This window comes from Symphalangus syndactylus, chromosome 13 (assembly GCF_028878055.3).
Source record: "Symphalangus syndactylus isolate Jambi chromosome 13, NHGRI_mSymSyn1-v2.1_pri, whole genome shotgun sequence".
NCBI classification, from domain to species: domain Eukaryota; kingdom Metazoa; phylum Chordata; class Mammalia; order Primates; family Hylobatidae; genus Symphalangus; species Symphalangus syndactylus.
This window is the reverse complement of record NC_072435.2, coordinates 64,815,114-64,833,462: the sequence shown is the minus strand read 5'-3', so window position 1 is coordinate 64,833,462 and position 18,349 is coordinate 64,815,114. Positions and strand designations below refer to the sequence as shown.

The following is an 18,349-nucleotide window of genomic DNA, read 5'->3' as shown; positions in this document are numbered from 1 at the left end:
ATTTATTTAAAAAGTTTTTTTAGAGACAAGGGCTTGCTGTGTTGCCCAGGCTGGCCTTGAACTCTTGAGTTTCAACAATTCTCCTGCCTCAGCCTCCTGTACCTGTGTGTAACAGGAACTACAGGCACATGCAACTGTACCTGGCTTTCAAGATTCTGCTTCTTTAAACAGATCAAAAGAGTCACATCAGAGTTACATCAAAGAAAACATGTTCAAATGATAGGACTGCCAGGCCGAGTGATGCATAAGAAAGACCTTTTCAATCACACTGATCCTCAAATTCTACTTGGTCTGCAGTTGCCTAATCTACTGTCATTAAGCCTGACACTAAATGTGGCATTAGGAGACTTTTATGGGTTGGATTGTGTCCTCCCCCCACCGCCCCAATTAACATGTTGAAGTCTTAACTCCCAGTCCCTCAGAGTGTGTCTTTATTTGGAAATAGATGTGATGAGTTTGCAGATGTGATTAGTTAAGATGAGGTCATACTAGAATAGGACGGGCCCTTAATTCAATAAGACAAGTGTCCTTATAAAGACGGGAAATTTGGACACAAACAGACCTGGGCACAGGAAGAACACCATGTGAATATGAAAAGAGAGATCAGGGCGATGCATCTACGAAGCAAAGAACACCGAATATTGCCAGCAAACCAGCAGATACTAGGAGAGAAGCATGGAAGAGATTCTCCCTCACAGCCCCCAGAAAGCACCAATTCTGGCAGCACCTTGATCTCAAGACTACCTTCCAGAACTGTAAGACAACATATTTCTGTTGTTTAAGCCACTTTATTATGTCAGTCCTGGCAAACTAATACAGAGACCTTGGTCGCAGCCCTGGCTTGGTTACAGAGACTGTAGACTATCACTCTACGTACTCTGAGCTGCTCTATGTCATCTCACCAAAGAGACAGAACGTATGTTGCATTCATTAGAAGACAAGTATTGAATGAGATCTCTGTGAATGCACTTGTAAAGTGTTCACTATTAGTGAAATTATTATTCATGAAGTGGCAAATAGGGAAATGCTTTGGGAAGATCATAAAGGGGTTACTCGGTAACCCGGAATCATTTTTTACCATGCATAAAGATAGGCACCAGATTGTAGGTGCCTTCACTTAACCAAAATGTGCTGGTAGCATAGATGAACTCCCTGCACTCCTGTCCAAAGTCAGTCCCTCCCCCTGTGCACCAGAATGCATCCCCTCTCACCTGCTCAAGGCCATCACTCAAGCACTCTCCCCTTCCTTTTCTAAACCTTCAATTTCCTCCTCCCATCCACATATAAACATGCTAATATTTCTCCCAGCTTAAAAAAAACTTTTGGCCGGGCGCAGTGGCTCATGCCTGTAATCCGAGCACTTTGGGAGGCCAAGGTGGGAGGATCACGAGGTCAAGAGATTGAGACCATCCTGGCTAACACAGGTGAAACCCCATCTCTACCAAAAATACAAAAAATTAGCCGGGCGTGGTGGTGGGCGCCTGTAGTCCCAGCTACTCAGGAGGCTGAGGCAGGAGAATGGCGTGAACCTGGGAGGCGGAGCTTGCAGTGAGCCGAGATCGTGCCACTGCACTCCTGTGAACTACTCTTCATTTTTTTCCTCCACTCTACAGCAAAACTTCATGAAAGAATTGCTATAACCCAGTTCTTCTCTTACTATTTTTAATTTTTAGTGAACTTTATTTTAGACATTTAGAAATGTGCACATAGTCTTAAGCGCTCAGTTAATCTTCACAAACTGAACACTCCTGGCAACCAGCACCCATATCAAGAAATAGAATCTTACCAGCACCCCAGAAGCTCACCTCCTAACCCCTCCCAGTCACTCATCCCAAAGTAACCACTATTTTAACTTCTAGCACCTAGAGTGCTAGAATAGTTTTCTTGTTATAGATGAGTTTTCCTGTTTTTGAACTTCATACACATGAAATCATACAGTGTGTACTCTTGCATCTGGCTTTCTCCCCTCAACATTATATTTGGGAAATTAATCCATGTTGCTATAAATAGCAATGGTTCACTCATTCTGATTGCTCTGGACCAGAATTGGCAAACTTTTTCTGTAAAGACAAGAAAATAAATACTTTAGGATTTGTAGGCCATAAAGTCTGTCACAACTACTCAACTTTGCTTCTGTAGCCCACAAAAGCACCCAAAGACAATACTTCAACAAATGGTCATGGCTGAGTGCCAGTCAAGCTTTATGAAAACATTTCCAGTGTTGGATTGGACTCTCAAGCTGTAGTTTGCTGACTCCTGCTTAGTCTGTAATATTCCATGGAATGAATATGCCATGACTTCTAAAATCCATTCCAATGTTGATGGACATTTGTGTTATTTCCAGGTTTGGGTTATCCTATGTCAACCCTCCCATCTTTTTGTGTTTTTAAATCAACTTAGTTGAGGTATGATATACATATAATAAAATGCACCCATTCACTTGTAAATCTATTTCAATCTGGATTTTCTCCCACCACTCCAACAAAACTTTCGTAGCAAAATCACCAATGATCTCCATGTTGCTAAATCCAATGGTCAATCCTCAGTCCTCAACTTTTTTTTACTTCTCAGCGGCATTTGACACAATCGATTTCTACCTCCTCTTTGGCATACTTTCTTCGCTTGGTTTCCAGAATTTGGCATTTAGGTTTTCTTCCTACCTCACTGATCACTCCATCTTAGTCTCCTCTGCTGATTCCTCTTCTCCCAACCCCTTAATGTTGGAAAGCTCAGAGGCGCGGTCCTTGGTCTGCGTCCTTCTCTGTCCACACTCACTTTCCTGGCAATCTCATCCAGCCTTTAGCTTTAAATACCATCTGTAAACCAACAACTCTCACGTTTATATTTCCATCCAGACTTCCTCCCTGACTTCCAGACTTGGAGATCCAACAACCTGCCTCACCTGTAGCCTTCTCCATCACGGTGTTCATAGTCATCCGAATCATCTTCTTAAATTGTTTTTCTCACACACTACATCCAATCCATAGCAACTCCACCTACTTCTACTCTCAAAATCTAACTACTTCTCACCACTTCTGCTATTTGTAACCTGGTCCAAGCCAGCGTCATCTCTCGTTACTGCAATTGCATCCTATCTGGTTTTCCTATTTCCACTCTTGCTAACATAAAGTCAACTCACAACACAGGAGTCAGAGCGATCTGATTATAACATAAGACAAAGCATGCCACTCCTCTTCTCAAAACTCGTTAATACAGTCCCATCTCATTAAGAGTAAAGGTCCTACAATGTAAAAGTAGAAGTCCCTACAATGGCCTGCAAGCCCACGAAGGATCAGGTCCTTCTTATTTCTTCCATCTTCCTGGTCTCCCCTCCCTCCCTCTGCTCTAGCCACCTTAGAAGCCTTAACATACCAGGCATAGTCCTGTCTTGCTGTTTCCTTTGTCTAGTATACTCTTTCCCCATATGAACACCTGGCTAATCCTCTCAACACCTTCAAGTCTTTGCTCAAAAATCATCTTCTCAATGAGTCCTACCCTGACAATTCTGCAATGAGTTCCTCATGCTTTCAATTCACCTTATTCTGCTCTACTTTTTTCTTTTTCCATAACACTTTATAGCCTCCTAGCATATACATTATTGATCTAGTTAGTAGGTCTATCGTTAATCACCTATCTCCTTACACTAGAGTATAAGGTTGATGAGGGTATAAATCTTTCTTTTGTTCATTGATATATTGCAATCTCCAGGAACAGTGTCTGTTACATAGTAGGCACTCAATAAATATTTGTTGAATATCTGAAAGATTAAGAAAATGGGAATTTCTATTTCTCTGTAAAAAGCATTAGTCTCCTTATTCGGTGCAAAGTCTCACCCTGGTTTGAAAGCTAAAGGACTCATCTGTCAAGTTCCCAGTGAGTGGTTTGGCAATTATATGAACTACTAGCAGGTCCCCTTAGGTCGATGGACACCTGAGGCTATTTATTTTATTGGTGAAAGGTTGGTGTGAGAGCATTTTGGTCCATTTCACGAAAACAGCAGTGTTCTAACCAGCAGCTCCAATAAATCTTACACATTCTTAAGCCCATAAGTCCTGGCCTCTTGCCTCTCTACACATCCATTCATTCAACTAAGAAGAACCTCTTGTTGGAGCACACAGGGCCACTTGATTAGCAAGAGCAATGGGAAGGAACACAATCCTCTTCCCTTTCTGCCCTGGGGACACAACTTCAGAGCAACAAGCTCTTCGCTCAGGACAGGCAGAATGTGACAAGTAAGACTTTGCATCTCTTTCCACATACACTAAATAGCTTGCCCACTGTCTCGAGTCAGTTAAAGTTAACACATGGTGCCATGAATTTATATTGATTTATTCCAAGGTAATTTACGTTTACTTCTGGGACTGCCAGTTACTCTATGACCATCAAAGTCTATAGAGACTAATAGGCTGAGAAATGGTTCATGCAAAAGAATGTCTTTCTCATGATAATTTTCCGATTCCATATCTTTTTGCACATTTTCTATTATACAACTTTTTACATTTTGCACTGTAGTTGTTTACATTTTGATCTTCCCGTCTATATACCCCTTACTCGTCCTTTTCCCCAACCACTACACTAACAGTTTCTCATAGCTGGGACTAATGGTTTATTAACTTAGCAATACAGGGTAGTAAGTAAAGGCACAGACTCAGAAGCCATATCGTGTCAAGTCCTAGCATTAGTATTGTATGATCTTGGACAAATTACTTAACCTCACTGTGCCTCAATTGTCTGGCCTGTTAAAGGAGAATAACACTACTGCCTCATGAGGCTGTCGTAAGGATAAAGTGAATTTCTATATATATATAGAAATTTATGTATATTGTATATATAAAAATCACTTAGCACAACACCTGGCATATAAGAAGTATGAACACACACACACACACACACACACACACACACACGTCCTTGTTTACGTAATTAGAAGCACTTTGTGTCTTTGTGAGGTGACAAAAATTATCTGAGATTGTCTTTCAGTGTGACTTCTGCTTTAGAATTATGAATGAGTCAGCTGTTTGGTGAAAATATTCTAACAAGATGTTAAAGGGAAAAAATAAATTTGACCCTGTGCACATACACCCAGAATACATTTTGCCTTCTTCAGGGCAGGGCCAATCCCATGAAACAAGCTCCCCAGCAAACATTCTCGGAGGACTTGGGGTTTCCTCTGATACCACCAGGGTGTAGAGGAGGAGGAAGCAGGAGCAAAGTTTAGGGAACGTTTTCTGGGCTTCCTCCCCCCTCCTCAAAAACACATATTAAGCCTGTGTGGCAGTTATATACATACACAAGTACCTTTGGCCTAGCCTACATTAGTTAGATCCTTTAAGATTTGCTGTAAACGGAATTGTACCCCCCACCCCAAATTCATATGTTGAAGTCCTAACCCCCAATATGATTGTATTTGGAGATAAGGCTTTCGGGAGGTAAATAAGGTTAAACAGAGTCATAACGGTAAGATCCTAATCTAAGAAAACTGACGACCTTATAAGAAGGGGAAGAGAGCAATGTCTCCCTCTCTCGCCCTGCACTGAGGAAAGGCCATGTGAGGACACAACGAGAAGGTGGCCCTCTGCAAGCTGGGAAGAGACTGCTCAACAGGAATTGACTGGCACCTGATCTTGGACTTCCCAGCCTCCAGAAATGTGAGACATTTCTGTTGTTTAAGCCACCCAATCTATGGTATTTTGTTATGGTAGCCCATGTTGACTAAAGCAGGTTGGAACAGGAAGCATACCCAGATAATCCCAATAATGGGTGTTTATTGCCAGGGTCCATGGGGAAGCATGGGATGTCCTTTGCCTCCTTAGCTGGGCAGCCAGTCTTGGTCTCAGAGCTTCCCAGGGATGTGTACAGGCTCATGGAGAAAAGGAATAAAGGCTCAGCATGGATTGGGATAACTACACTTTGTTTATCTAGTATTCCTATTTCCTGGTTGAGTGTCCCTATTGGGCAGTTTGACACCCGAAGTCCTTTTTGGCCTCCTTCTGACTAGCTCAGTCCCAGGGGACTTTGGCTCCAAACAAACGTGGCTAGGGTAGTAGGGTTGGTTTTATATGGCAAGAAATATGACCACAGAGAATAAGCCACTAGCAGCCTGTTTCTCAGAAGCGGGCTGTGGGCCTAGCAGGCACTTAAGAACAACAAAGCGTTCTCCTCACTGTACAGTCTACTTTGAAAAGAGCACTTTTGAGGTCAACCCTCCTATTCCAGTGCTTCTATTATTACTTCCTTAGGGCTGCTGTAACTAAAGACCACAAAATGGGTGGCTTAAAATAACAGAAATGTATCCTCTCACAGTTCTGGAGGCTGGAGGTCTACAGTTATCAGCAGGCCGTGCTCCCTCTGAAGTCTGTAGGGGAGAATCCTTCTTTGCTTCTTCAAACTTCTGGTGGCCCCAGGCATTCTCCGGCCTGTGGCAGCAGAAAGCCAATTTCTGCATCCTGTGTCTTCATATGGGCTTCTTCTCTGTGTGTATTTCTGTCTGTCTTCTTTTTTTCTTATAAGGACACCAGTCATTGGATTCAAGCCCACTGTAATCCAGTCTTACCTCATTTTGACGTAACTAATTATATCTGCAGACTCTATTTCCAAATAAAGTCACACTCTGAGGTTCTGGGAGACATGAGTCTGGAGGGGCACTATTCAATTCACTACACTGCCTTAGTTGAAATCTTCCATTGAAAATTACAGAAAAACATATGAGCCAGATTATGAAAATAAAAGAGATTTTATTCATAGGACACAGGAGTGGTTTACAGACTCTTAGGTCAGTAAAGCCATCAGGCCTTAGGAGGAAGACCTGGGAAGTGCACGGCCGTCAGATGGCTCTGTTCCCTCTCTTCCTCTTATCAGAGCCTCCCCGTGCCTGTCGGCTTCATTCTCTCCGCAGCTGGCTTTCTCTGTGGCACCATGCCCTTGGCCAGCAGCAGATGACCAACTCATTGCTCCAAAGTTTACATTCTGTTCAAGCAATCAGTCCAAATTGAATATTCTTGGCCCCAGTTCTAAATTCTCAGGAGGGAGAATCTGATGGACTCATCTAGGATCAGATGTTTAATCCTGGTCTAGTTAATTGTGGGTAGGTGGGTGGAGTGATAGAATAAATCCTCTATCTATCTAGAGGTAGAGGTGTCCCAGTGGCTGGAAAGCCAACACTCAGAGAAACAAGAGTCACTGCAAGCTGGATAGATAGCCCAAAAAAGGTCTAGACATATCTTGTTTTATAGCATTTAGCAGCATGCAAAGTGTTTTCATTTATACTCTCATTTGATTTGTGCAAATTCATATGGAGTAGGCATAACCAGCATTTTGCTCATTTTGTACATGTAGAAACAAACTCAGAGAATTTAATGATTAGCCCATAAAGATGGCCAGGGTCAGAAGTCACACACAACATTAGGTCTTCTGGGTCCTGACACGATTCACCTTACTATACAACACAGAAATGTAACTGACTTTGTCATTTTTATTACAACCAATTGTCAGTGATACACAGATTTATTATCCAAGTTCACAAACGTAATTTTATAAAAATAAAATTTTAGTAGTCTAAAGATTATAGCCATTCTATTCTTGTCTGACAGATCCAAAGTTTTTCCCACTTATTTTCCTTCTTTCCTAGGCCACTGTTTCTTCACAATTCTCCTCCTTCAGCATCATTATTCCTCCAGAAACTTCACTAGGATTTAGCACACTAAAATAAAAAGGACAATGGTTTTCTTTTTAACGTTTAAACTCAAATCACTCCTCCTTTGCATTTAATGATTTCCTTCTATTAATTCTGGCATCTAATTAATTGACAGTGTTGGGAAAATGGGGTTATACCTTTGCAATCCTTTTATTCATCTCTTTTTATATTTTCATTTTCGTTTTTGAAACAGGGTCTTACTCTGCCCCCAGGCTGGAGAGCAGTGGCATGATCACAGTACACTGTAGCCTCAACCTCCCAGGATCAAATGATCCTCCCACCTCAGTAGATGGGACTACAGGAATGCGCCACTGTGTCTGGCTAATTTTAATTTTTTTATTTTTAGTAGAGATGGTGGTCTCACTATGTTGCCCAGGCTGGTCTCGAATTCCTGGGCTCAAGCAATTGGCCTGCCTTGGCCTCCCAAAGTGCTGCGATTTCATTATTCAGCTCTTACATTTTCTCTGAGGCTTGTTTCCCACAGTCTCTGGTTCAGGCTTTCCCTTCTCATTTTTTTTTTTTTTCTCACACATTGCTCTTTCCAATCCTGTCACCTTTTAGTGAAGGATTTTGCTTCCTGTTTACTGAAACTCCCTTAGTTACCCTGGCCTTGTTTAATTCCCTTGAACTTTCTGTCTCTATTTTATGTTTACCTCTTTCAATTATCTCAGGATAAAATCATTCCTCTTCTCTTTAGAGATAAGTTTTCTCTCCTAAAGCTTCCTAGAACCATTAACCTCACATAATTTCCTCTAACAATTAAAGCTTGCTTTCTCAACTGCCTCCTCTTTTGCTTTTCTTGTTTGCTTTTCTCTTTTTTTTTCCTAAGAAAACCAACCAACAGCTGCCTAGCCTTTGCCTTGCTACCCCTTTCTGTCTTTCCAGCTATACTTCTTGAATAAATGGTCTTTGTTCTCTACCTTAATTTTGTTTTCTTCACTCCTTTCTTTGGTATGGTGTCTTTCTCCTGAAACTTCTCTCTTTCTTTAATGCCTTCAATTTCTTTCCTCACTTTGTTCATGTTTTAATTTAAATAGTCAAAAATAATTATAATAGGTGTTTTAATATTCTTTTCTGCTAATTCTATCTCTGTCATTTCTGGGTCTGTTTCCTTTGAGTGATTATTTTTCTGGTTATGGGTCACATATTTCTGCTTCTTGACTTGTTTAGTCATTTTTTATTGGATGCTGAACATTGTCAGTTATATATATATATATATATATTTTACAGTGAAAAGATATATATATAAATATATTTAGAATTAGGCAGCTGGACTCAGTTTAGATGATCCCAATTTTGTTGGCAACATCCAAAGCATCGTAATCAGGAGCCAGTCGAACATATGCCTTCTTCTCTCCATCAGGCCGAATCAGGGTGTTGACCTTGGCCACATCAATGTCATAGAGCTTCTTCACAGCCTGTTTAATCTGGGGCTTGTTGGCTTTAACATCCACAATGAACACAAGTGTGTTGTTGTCTTCTATCTTCTTCATGGCAGACTCAGTGGTCAGCGGAAACTTGATGATAGCATAGTGGTCAAGCTTGTTTCTCCTGGGAGCGCTCTTCCGAGGATATTTAGGCTGTCTCCGGAGTCGCAGTGTCTTGGGCCTCTGGAAGGTGGGTGACGTGCGGATCTTCTTTTTTTTGTGGCTGTGAACACCTTTCAACACTGCCTTCTTGGCCTTTAAAGCCTTCGCTTTGGCTTGGGCTTTAGGAGTGGCAGGAGCTTCCTTCTTCGCTTTCGGCGCCATCTTGTGAAAAGGGTCAGTTTTATATTATTGAGTGTCTAGATCTTACATCTTCCTTCAAAGACTGTTGTATTTTGTAGTGGCAGGCAGAAAGGTACTTTTGGTTTAGTTTGGCCCTTTTGGGGTTTGTTTTCAAGCTTTGTTAGGGCAGACCTAAAGTAGCTCTTTTTTTTTTTTTTTTTTTTTGAGACGGAGTCTCGCTCTGTCACCCAGGCTGGAGTGCAGTGGCGCAATCTCGGCTCACTGCAAGCTCCGCCTCCCGGGTTCACGCCATTCTGCCTCAGCCACCCAAGTAGCTGGGACTACAGGCGCCTGCCACCACGCCCGGCTGATTTTTTTTTTTTTTTTTTGTATTTTTTAGTAGAGACGGGGTTTCACCGTGGTCTCGATCTCCTGACCTCGTGATCCGCCCGCCTCGGCCTCCCAAAGTGCTGGGATTACAAGCGTGAGCCACCGCGCCCGGCCTAAAGTAGCTCTTATCCTAGGAACAGTTTAGTAACATTTCCAAGGCATGGCCCTTCTAGTGCTTTCACTGAATGCTCCTAGTGATCAGTGAGGACACTCCCCTCTGGCTGGTCAGCCCTTGAGCAATTCCCAGCCCTTTGTAAGCTCAGGAACTGCTGTTCAGTTCTCAATCTCTCTTCGCTCAATGGAGTTTCACCATATTCAGCAAAGGCTCAAAATGACACCATGCAGATTTCTGGAACTCTCTTTCTGAGAGAGAAACTCTGCAACTCTGCCCTACAATTTCCAGCTACTTCAACCCTCCTGAATTCTGATCTTGGTCTCCTCAACTCAGTAAGACCATTGTATCTTACACGGGTGCCCTTCCCTTCTCCATCGCCAGACATGTGTCTTCAGGCAGAAAGCCCGGGGAATCTTAAGGCCACATTATCTCAGGGATCACAGTCCCATATTACCTATTGTCCAAAGTCTGGCAACAGCTGTTTCACATATTTTGTCTGTTTTTCTAGTTCTTCAAGGTGAATTCCAGTTCCAGCTACTTCATTATGGCCAGAAGTTGGAATGTCTGAAACTACTCTTTTGAAGAACATCAGTGACTGTTTCTAAGTAACCAAAGGCTTTCTTTATTCCTCTTGTTTTAGAACAACACTCGATCACTGGTCATTGCCTTCTTAAAATTCTGCTCCCTGAACCATCCTACCCCCTTACCATTCCCTCCCTACTTCTTCTTATCTTTCCTTTTCCAGAGGGGCTGGTGAGTAGGCAAGCTCAATAATAAAACAGGTTGCAAATGGCATTGGCAATTTCCAGTTTGATCAAGAATCAACCAGTTTGATAGCTGGAGGAACCCAGGCAGTGTTGTTTTTGGCAAAAGTCTCCTTTTTAATCCTCATAGTTAGCATTTAACAAATTTGCTGATTGATTTTGGACCCACTATACTCTAATTTCTTTTTTATTTATTTATTAAATTTTTTGTTTTAGAGATAAGGTCTCACTCTGTTGCCCAGGTCAGAATGCAGTGGCATAATAACAGCTCACTGCGGCCTCAAACTCCTGGGCTCAAGTGATCCTCCCGCCTCAGCCTCCCAAGTAGCTAGGACTACAGGCTTGTGCCATCAGATCCAGCTAATGTTTTAGTTTTTATGTAGAGATGGGGTCTCGCTATGCTGCCTAGGCTGGTCTCGAACTCCTGGCTTCAAGCGATCCTCCTGCTTTGGCCTCCCAAAGTGCTGGGATTACAGATGTGAGCTGCCTTGCCTGGCCCCACTATACTCTCATCAATTAGTGGGATAGTTGAGAGCTGACTGCATTTAAGATGTACATATTTCAGTATGAATGCTATTATTTCCTAGTCTCATATGGGGTATTTCTCAGGAAAGTATGATCAAATCATTTGAGATTCAAATTATCAAGATTGTCATCTTTGCCAGGTTTGATGTACTCCATTTTTATCTTGGTAGGTTCTCAACTTGTACAACTCCCCTGCGGGTCCTTTCTAGACCCAATAGTTATTCTTTTTTCTTTTTCAGTTTGTATATGTGTTTCTGTTCTGGGTGGTTTAGCAATACACTAACTAATTTTTTTTTTTACTTTATTTCTTATGTCAGATAAGATTAAGTAGGTTAATATCTCTACTGTAAATTATGCTTTTCATTTATTTGGGTTAATGATTCCAGACCCCTACAGGCAGAGGCATCCACAAATCCAAGCTGATTATGCTGCCACTGAGATTCAAACCTTATTTTTTCCCCTAAGGATATTTCTATTAATTATATTTAACTTCTACGTGTATTTCATATAAAACGAACTTAACTGCATCAAAAAGAAATCTGTGACAAACAGAATAATGCTTAAAAGTAATATAGTGTTTCATATCCATCAAAAGAAAATAACTCAGATACTTTGCTATAACTTTTATTGACATTAGATGGCATTAAGATAGCCAAACATCAAGCAAAGAATAATTATGTATCTTTCAATTATTATTCCAACTCTCTTTCAAGAAACTTGTCAACACATGCTTGATACGTTGAGAAATAAAGCCACTTTAAAGGAATCATGATCAAGCTCAAACTGATAATGTTTAAAATCAAGGACAATTAAATGTTTGCTTATCCTAGGAGTTAATTTGCTGCCCTTGAGACCTCACTTCACCTCTTCTAAGGTTATTTTTAAAATGAACAGATTGATTTTTTACAAAATGCCCCCTTGGATAATGGTTTCCTTAACAAATAGAATGTTTAGAAATCCTGTGCTGTTTTGGCATCCCTGGTTACCTATGTTTAAAAGAGAATTTAGGCCGAGTGTGGTGGCTCATGCCTATAATCCCAGCACTTCGGGAGGCTGAGGCAGGCGGATCACCTGAGGTCAGGAGTTCGAGATCAGCCTGACCAACATGGAGAAACCCCGTCTCTACTAAAAATACAAAAATTAGCCAGACATAATGGCAGGCACCTGTAATCCCAGCTACTTGGGAGGCTGAGGCAGGAGAATCGCTTGAACCTGGGAGGCAGAGGTTGCAGTGAGCCGAGTTGGCACCACTGTACTCCAGCCTGGGCAACAGAGTGAGACTCCATCTCAAAAAAAAAGAGAGAATTTAAACTGAAGTCATATCCACAAATATACAACAAGAAAACGGATTCTGAGTCATAGCTATAACTCTTTGTCTTAGCCTAGAAAGCAAAGATGGAGGCAAGGGCATATACAAATAGTTTCTTCTTATTATTATTTGAGATAGGGTCTCACTCTGTCACTCAGGCCAGAGTTCAGTGGTGCAATCATGGCTTACTGTAGCCTCAACTCCTGGGCTCAAGTGATCCTCCCGCCTCAGTTTCCCAAGTATTTGGGTCTACAGGCACACACCACTATGCCTGACTAATTTTTTGTTTGTTTTTCTTTTGTAGAGACAGGGTCTCGCTAAGTTGATCAGGCTGATTTTGAACTCCTCGCCTCAAGCGATCCTCCTGCCTTGGCATCCCAAAATGCTGGGGTGAACCACCACACCTGGCCTAATATTGTATTAGAAGGAAGGGAGTACAATTCCAGGGCAGCAACAGTGAGTAAAAAGGAAGTCAGTCGGGGATGGAGGAAAAGCAAGTGCAAAGCGGGGCATCGGGAAGCGGGCTACAGCTTCATGAGATCACACAGTGGGTTGCTTGGTTGGGCTGTATGGAATTATGGTGCACAGAGTGGTCCACCAAGGAGTGAGGGGGATGACTTAACGTGTGGGCTCCTTTGCATCTCCTGTCTCTCTTTGGTCCAAGTAGACCTCACAGAGTGATAACTCTCTAGCACTCTCAGGCAAAGACCCCTGCAGGCAGCCAATGGGGAAGCCACATCCTGAGGCACAGTGCTATCTCTGCATCTGGAAGTCGGGGGAGGTGCCAAAGACTCCACAGTCTGGTTGGACTGACTTGAGAACCAGTTCTGCTACAGCTCTCACTTGTGGGCGCAATGGAGGCCATGCCTGAGGTAGTCACTCCACAGGAGAAGGTGTGGACCACCAGAGCTGTCCATTCTGCAAGCAGCTCAGAAGCCGGTCAGGCAAATCTGGGGAAGCTCATGAAAAAGCCCACAATTCTCCTCATTGTTATTCAGGCCCCTTTCTCAAAATTCCATTTAAAACACACTTTCTGAGGACCTATTATTAATATTTGCCAGTCTTTCTGCCATAAGCACTAAGATAAAGAAAACAGAGTCTCTGGCCTCAGAATGAACTACAATTTATTATAATAAATACTAAGACCCGGCTGGGCATGCTGGCTCATGCCTGTAACGCCAGTACTTTGGGAGGCCAAGGCGGACGGATCACCTGAGGTCGGGAGTTGGAGACCAGCTGACCAATATGGAGAAACCCCGTCTCTACTAAAAATACAAAAAAAGTAGCCGGGCATGGTGGCCCATGCCTGTAATCCCAGCTACTTGGGAGGCTGAGGCAGGAGAATCGCTTGAACCCAGGAGGCGGAGGTTGTGGTGAGCCAAGATGGAGCCATTGCACTCCAGCCTGGGCAACAAGAGCGAAACTCCGTCTCTAAATAAATAAATAATATATACTAAGACCCTGGGACTTTGTATTAGTCTGTTATCATACTGCAATAAGGAAATACCTGAGACTGGGTAATTTATAAAGGAGAGAGGTTTAATTAACTCAGAGTTCTACATGGCTTTGGGAGGCCTCAGGAAACTTACAATCATGGCAGAAGGTGAAGGGGAAGCAGGCACCTTCTTCACAAGGGGGCAGGACGGAAGTGAGGGAGAGCGAAGGGGAAAGAGCTCCTTATAAGGCCATCAGATCTCATGAGAACTCACTCACTATCACGAGAACAGCATGGGAGAAATCTGCCCCCATGAGCCAATCACCTCCCACCAGGTCTCTCCCTCAACACCTGAGGATTACAATTCAAGATGGAATTTGGGTGGGGAGGCAAAGGCAAACCATATCAGACTTTAAATGAGAAAAATGAATTCCGTCTGGGAGAGAACAAGGAAAGCAACAAAGAAGAAAATGTAGATGAATAAAGTAGCTTCATCTGATTCAGCTGAGACTATGGAAGGGAAGGATAAAGACTCACGAGACACATAGAAGATTAACCAAGAGTATGCATCCTGTCTCCTGAGTATGGAAATGAGGCTCTGAGTGACCCCTGTAGCAGGTTAGGATCTTTTGCTCCCTCAATTTTCTACTGTGATGGCCACATATAAGGCATTGTGGCAATTAACAAAAAAGCCAACTAATCATGATTTAAACCATACAAGCTTTCATTATTGACTTGGCAAGTTCAAAGCTGGCCATCTCAGAGTAGTTTTGGAAACCAAAAGTGTCACCAAGAATCCAGGGTCTTTATTCTGTCCTGCTTTCTTCAACTTGTTGGCTTTCATTCTTAGGTTGATTGCCTCATGATTCCAAAATGATTGCTGCAGCTCCAAACATTACATCTTCATAGAGTAATATCTAGAAAGAGAAGGAAGCAAGGGGACAATAAATGCTTTCTTCTCAAGCATTTCTCTGTTACCAAAGAACTCTTTCCCAGAGGCTCCCTTAGACATCCATTTATACCCCATTGACCAGAACTGGGTTGCATGTCCCCACCCTAGAGTAATTAGTGGATAAAGAGATTAAGAGTGCCATGATTTGGTTAGATCCAGCAAGATGTATCTGTTGGGGCTGGGTTCATAATTGCACATCAAAATGGGCCTCCTCGTTGATGGAGCCAGTGTGTTCTTTCTAACAAACTGATGATGTCACTGTTATGCCTGAAATTCTTCTATGGCTCTTTCTTGTCTATAGGGCAAGTCCAAGTTCCATGACTATTTATCCTTCTTCGTGTCAGCTCTTCAATTTCACCCCTTCCTAATCTGCCAAGGCACTCTGTTTCAGATCTGTGGAATTAGCTGAGATTCCCAGAATGCCCCATGCTTGTTGCTCCTTCTAGCGCTTTGTATGGATTGTCTCTTCTGGCTTTCCACATTGTTTTCATAGCAACTACACCTTATCTTTCAAATATAAACTTAAATGCCTCCTCCTCAGAAAGCCTTCTAGGATGTTCCTCTTCTGTTTTCTCAAAAGTGCCCTGTTTATACCCCTTTTATGACATATACAGCCCTGTGGTAATTACTTGTTTCTTCATCTATCTCCTTTACTTGACTGGAAGTCCCTGGAGTTTAGCCCGGTACCCAGAATGAAGCAGCCACTTAAAAGGTGACAATTAAGTAAAAAATCCCTATGGTTGTGTGCTTTCAAACTCAACCAGGTCTTTATTGGTTTGATTTGTTGCTGGTTAGATCCTGACTCTGGGGACTATTTCAGACACTCCTCATCCTGCCACAGCATAAAGCCCAGCCTTTGTCTCTCTCATCCTCAGCAGATGATCTCAATGTCTACTTTTTAAAAAAAGTATAATTACCATTTTATTTTTTTCCAGATGATTGTTTTCCATCCTTAAGACTGAAAACACCTTATACGGGCTTTCGCGGAGGTCATGGAACAGCACCATTAGGTCTAAATCAGGGAGGGGTATTGGATCCTTCTGGGCTTCATGAGTACTCCTGACTACTTTGCCATGAATGGCACAACTCATATCACAGTGCAGTTTCTCATACAGCTGGAAGGCACAGGTGTTAAAGACACTCACTTCAGAAATGGCCCTGATGGCTATGGCCTCTACTTTGTTTTTAATGACGAGCTAATGGCCTTGTCCTTGGGCACACATTGGGTGCAGTTGTACAGGGAACAGGCTGCGTGTGGCCTGGGCCCTTTTTGGCAAAACCAGTTTCTTCTTTTCTTTTTCTTGTTTTTTTTTTTGTTTTTTTTTTTTTTTTTTTGAGACAGGGTCTTGCTTTGTCACCCAGGCTGGAGTGCAGTGGCGCGATCTTGGCTCACTGCAGCCTTGACGTCCGGGGCTGAAGCGATCCTCCCACCTCAGCCTCCCACATAGCTGGGACTATAGGTGTGTGCCACCACAGCCAGCTATTTTTGTATTTTTTGTATGGATAGGGTTTTGCCGTGTTGGCCAGGCTGGTCTTGAACTCATGGACTCAAGTGATCTGCCCACCTCAGCCTCTGAAAGTGCTGGGATTACAGGCGTAAGCCACTGCACCTGGCTGTTGTTTCTTCTTTTCTTTGTCATCTTGGAAGAGAGGACCTGAGAGAGCTTTACTTCTATTTAGAGTTCACTGAGATGCCAATTTCAGGGTCTTCAATGTTCCTGCATTCACTCCGACCCGCATTCTCAACACCTAACATTTCTGTTGCTCACTCTCTTCATCCCACTCATCTCAAAGGAAAAGGTCTCTCTTCTCCCTAAGGATCTCACATCCTCCACTCCCTCCTTGGACGTCTCTCTCCAGAATCTTCTATCTTCCCTTTGATACCTGTTAGCACTCTGGTCTCCTCCCAACCATAACACGCCCATCAGACTGGATACGCTTGCACTGTCTTACATTTCAGAAGATTCCTGTCCTGTCATCAATGCCTCAAACCAAGCCCTTAGAGCAGGGGTTGCTAGAACTGGTAGCTCAAATACCAGATAGAGCCTATAGGGGTGTTCTACTCAACCTTCACGGTGTTTTTAAAAGTGGGAAATTTCACTTAAAAATGAGGATTCCAGACTTTTCCATAAAGGTCACACAGCTGACTGGTCTGAGCCACCTTTTCTACATGGCAACAGTGATGTGGGTACAGCCGCTAGCCACTACCTTTGGGTGGGGCATGTGGTCACCAGGTTGTCAGAGTATCCTTCTTGTAAGCATTTGAATTTTCAGCTGCCTAGACTTGTGGTTTTGTCCTGTATTTCACCTGGAAGTGCCCTCTTGAAAGTCATTGGTGATTTCTTAGTCATGAGATACACAGGTGTTTGCTCATCTCCATTGTCCTTGAACTCTCTGTACCTCCTGACCGCCTCTCTAGAAACTACACCCTGCTTGGCTTCCTTAGACCTTATGTTCCTGGTTCTCCTAGATTCCTAATGCCATTTTTTTGAGGTGCACATGTGAATACGAATTTGCAATAGAAAAGAAAATACGATATAATGTAAAATTTTAATAGCTGACAAATACAAAACCATTATACAATAAAGGAAAATAATGTTTTTACTCAATAATTGCCTGACACACCTTTATAATTTTTTTCCTACTAATTTTGGCTTCATGTTCATTGATAACCTTCTCATATTATGATTCTTAGTATCTATTTTTTTTGTACAGGAATGTTTATTGCAGCATTATTTATAATACCAAAAGGTGGAAACAACCCAAATATCCATCAACTGACAGACAGATAAACAAAATGTGGCATATCAGAGCTGTGTGCCGTGGCTCACAGATGTAATCCCAGCTACTTGAGAGGCTGAGGTGGGAAGATTACTTGAAGCCAGGAGTTTGAGACCAACCTGGGCAACATAGCGAGACCCCATGCCCCCAGAACAAAAACCAAAATGTGGCATATCCATAGAATAGAATATTATTTGTCAACGAAATTAAGTAGTGATGCCAGCCACAACATGGACAAACCTTAAAAACACTATGCCAAATGAAAGATGCAAAAGACCTCAAATGACATCATTATTCCATCCATGTACAGCATCCAGAACAGGCAAACTCATGGAGACAGAAAGTAGATTGGTGGGCACTGGGGGCTGGAAGGCAGGGGATGGAAGGGAAGGGAGTGGTAGCTAATGGGCCTCTTTTTCTCCCCCAGTGTTTTCTATTGTGTTAAAGTTCACATAACATGACATTTATCACCTTTGACCGTTTTTGCTGGCTGTGTTCCTTCTGCCTCCTAAATGAAGGCTTCTCCTAAGGTTTGGTCTTGGAATTTTCCAGCTAGGATCCCATTCATCTTCATGGGATGAGTGGAGTCATGTAGCTTTTGCCATCCATCCCTTTTTGTGAAGAGCTGCCAAATTTCTCTCTGTCCCTGTCTCTCCCTCACGTTCTTTTCACACAT

The 18,349-nt window shown here is 42.5% G+C and overlaps 1 protein-coding gene across 1 annotated transcript; it reads right to left on the bottom strand.

Annotated features, from left to right (window-relative positions):
* Positions 1 to 8,915: 8,915 nt before the first annotated feature.
* LOC129459792 (large ribosomal subunit protein uL23-like) lies at positions 8,916 to 9,460 on the bottom strand. Its single transcript, XM_055237001.2, has one exon. The coding sequence runs from the start codon at positions 9,442 to 9,444 to the stop codon at positions 8,974 to 8,976; it is 471 nt and encodes a 156-aa protein (XP_055092976.1). The 5' UTR covers positions 9,445 to 9,460; the 3' UTR covers positions 8,916 to 8,973.
* Positions 9,461 to 18,349: the final 8,889 nt, after the last annotated feature.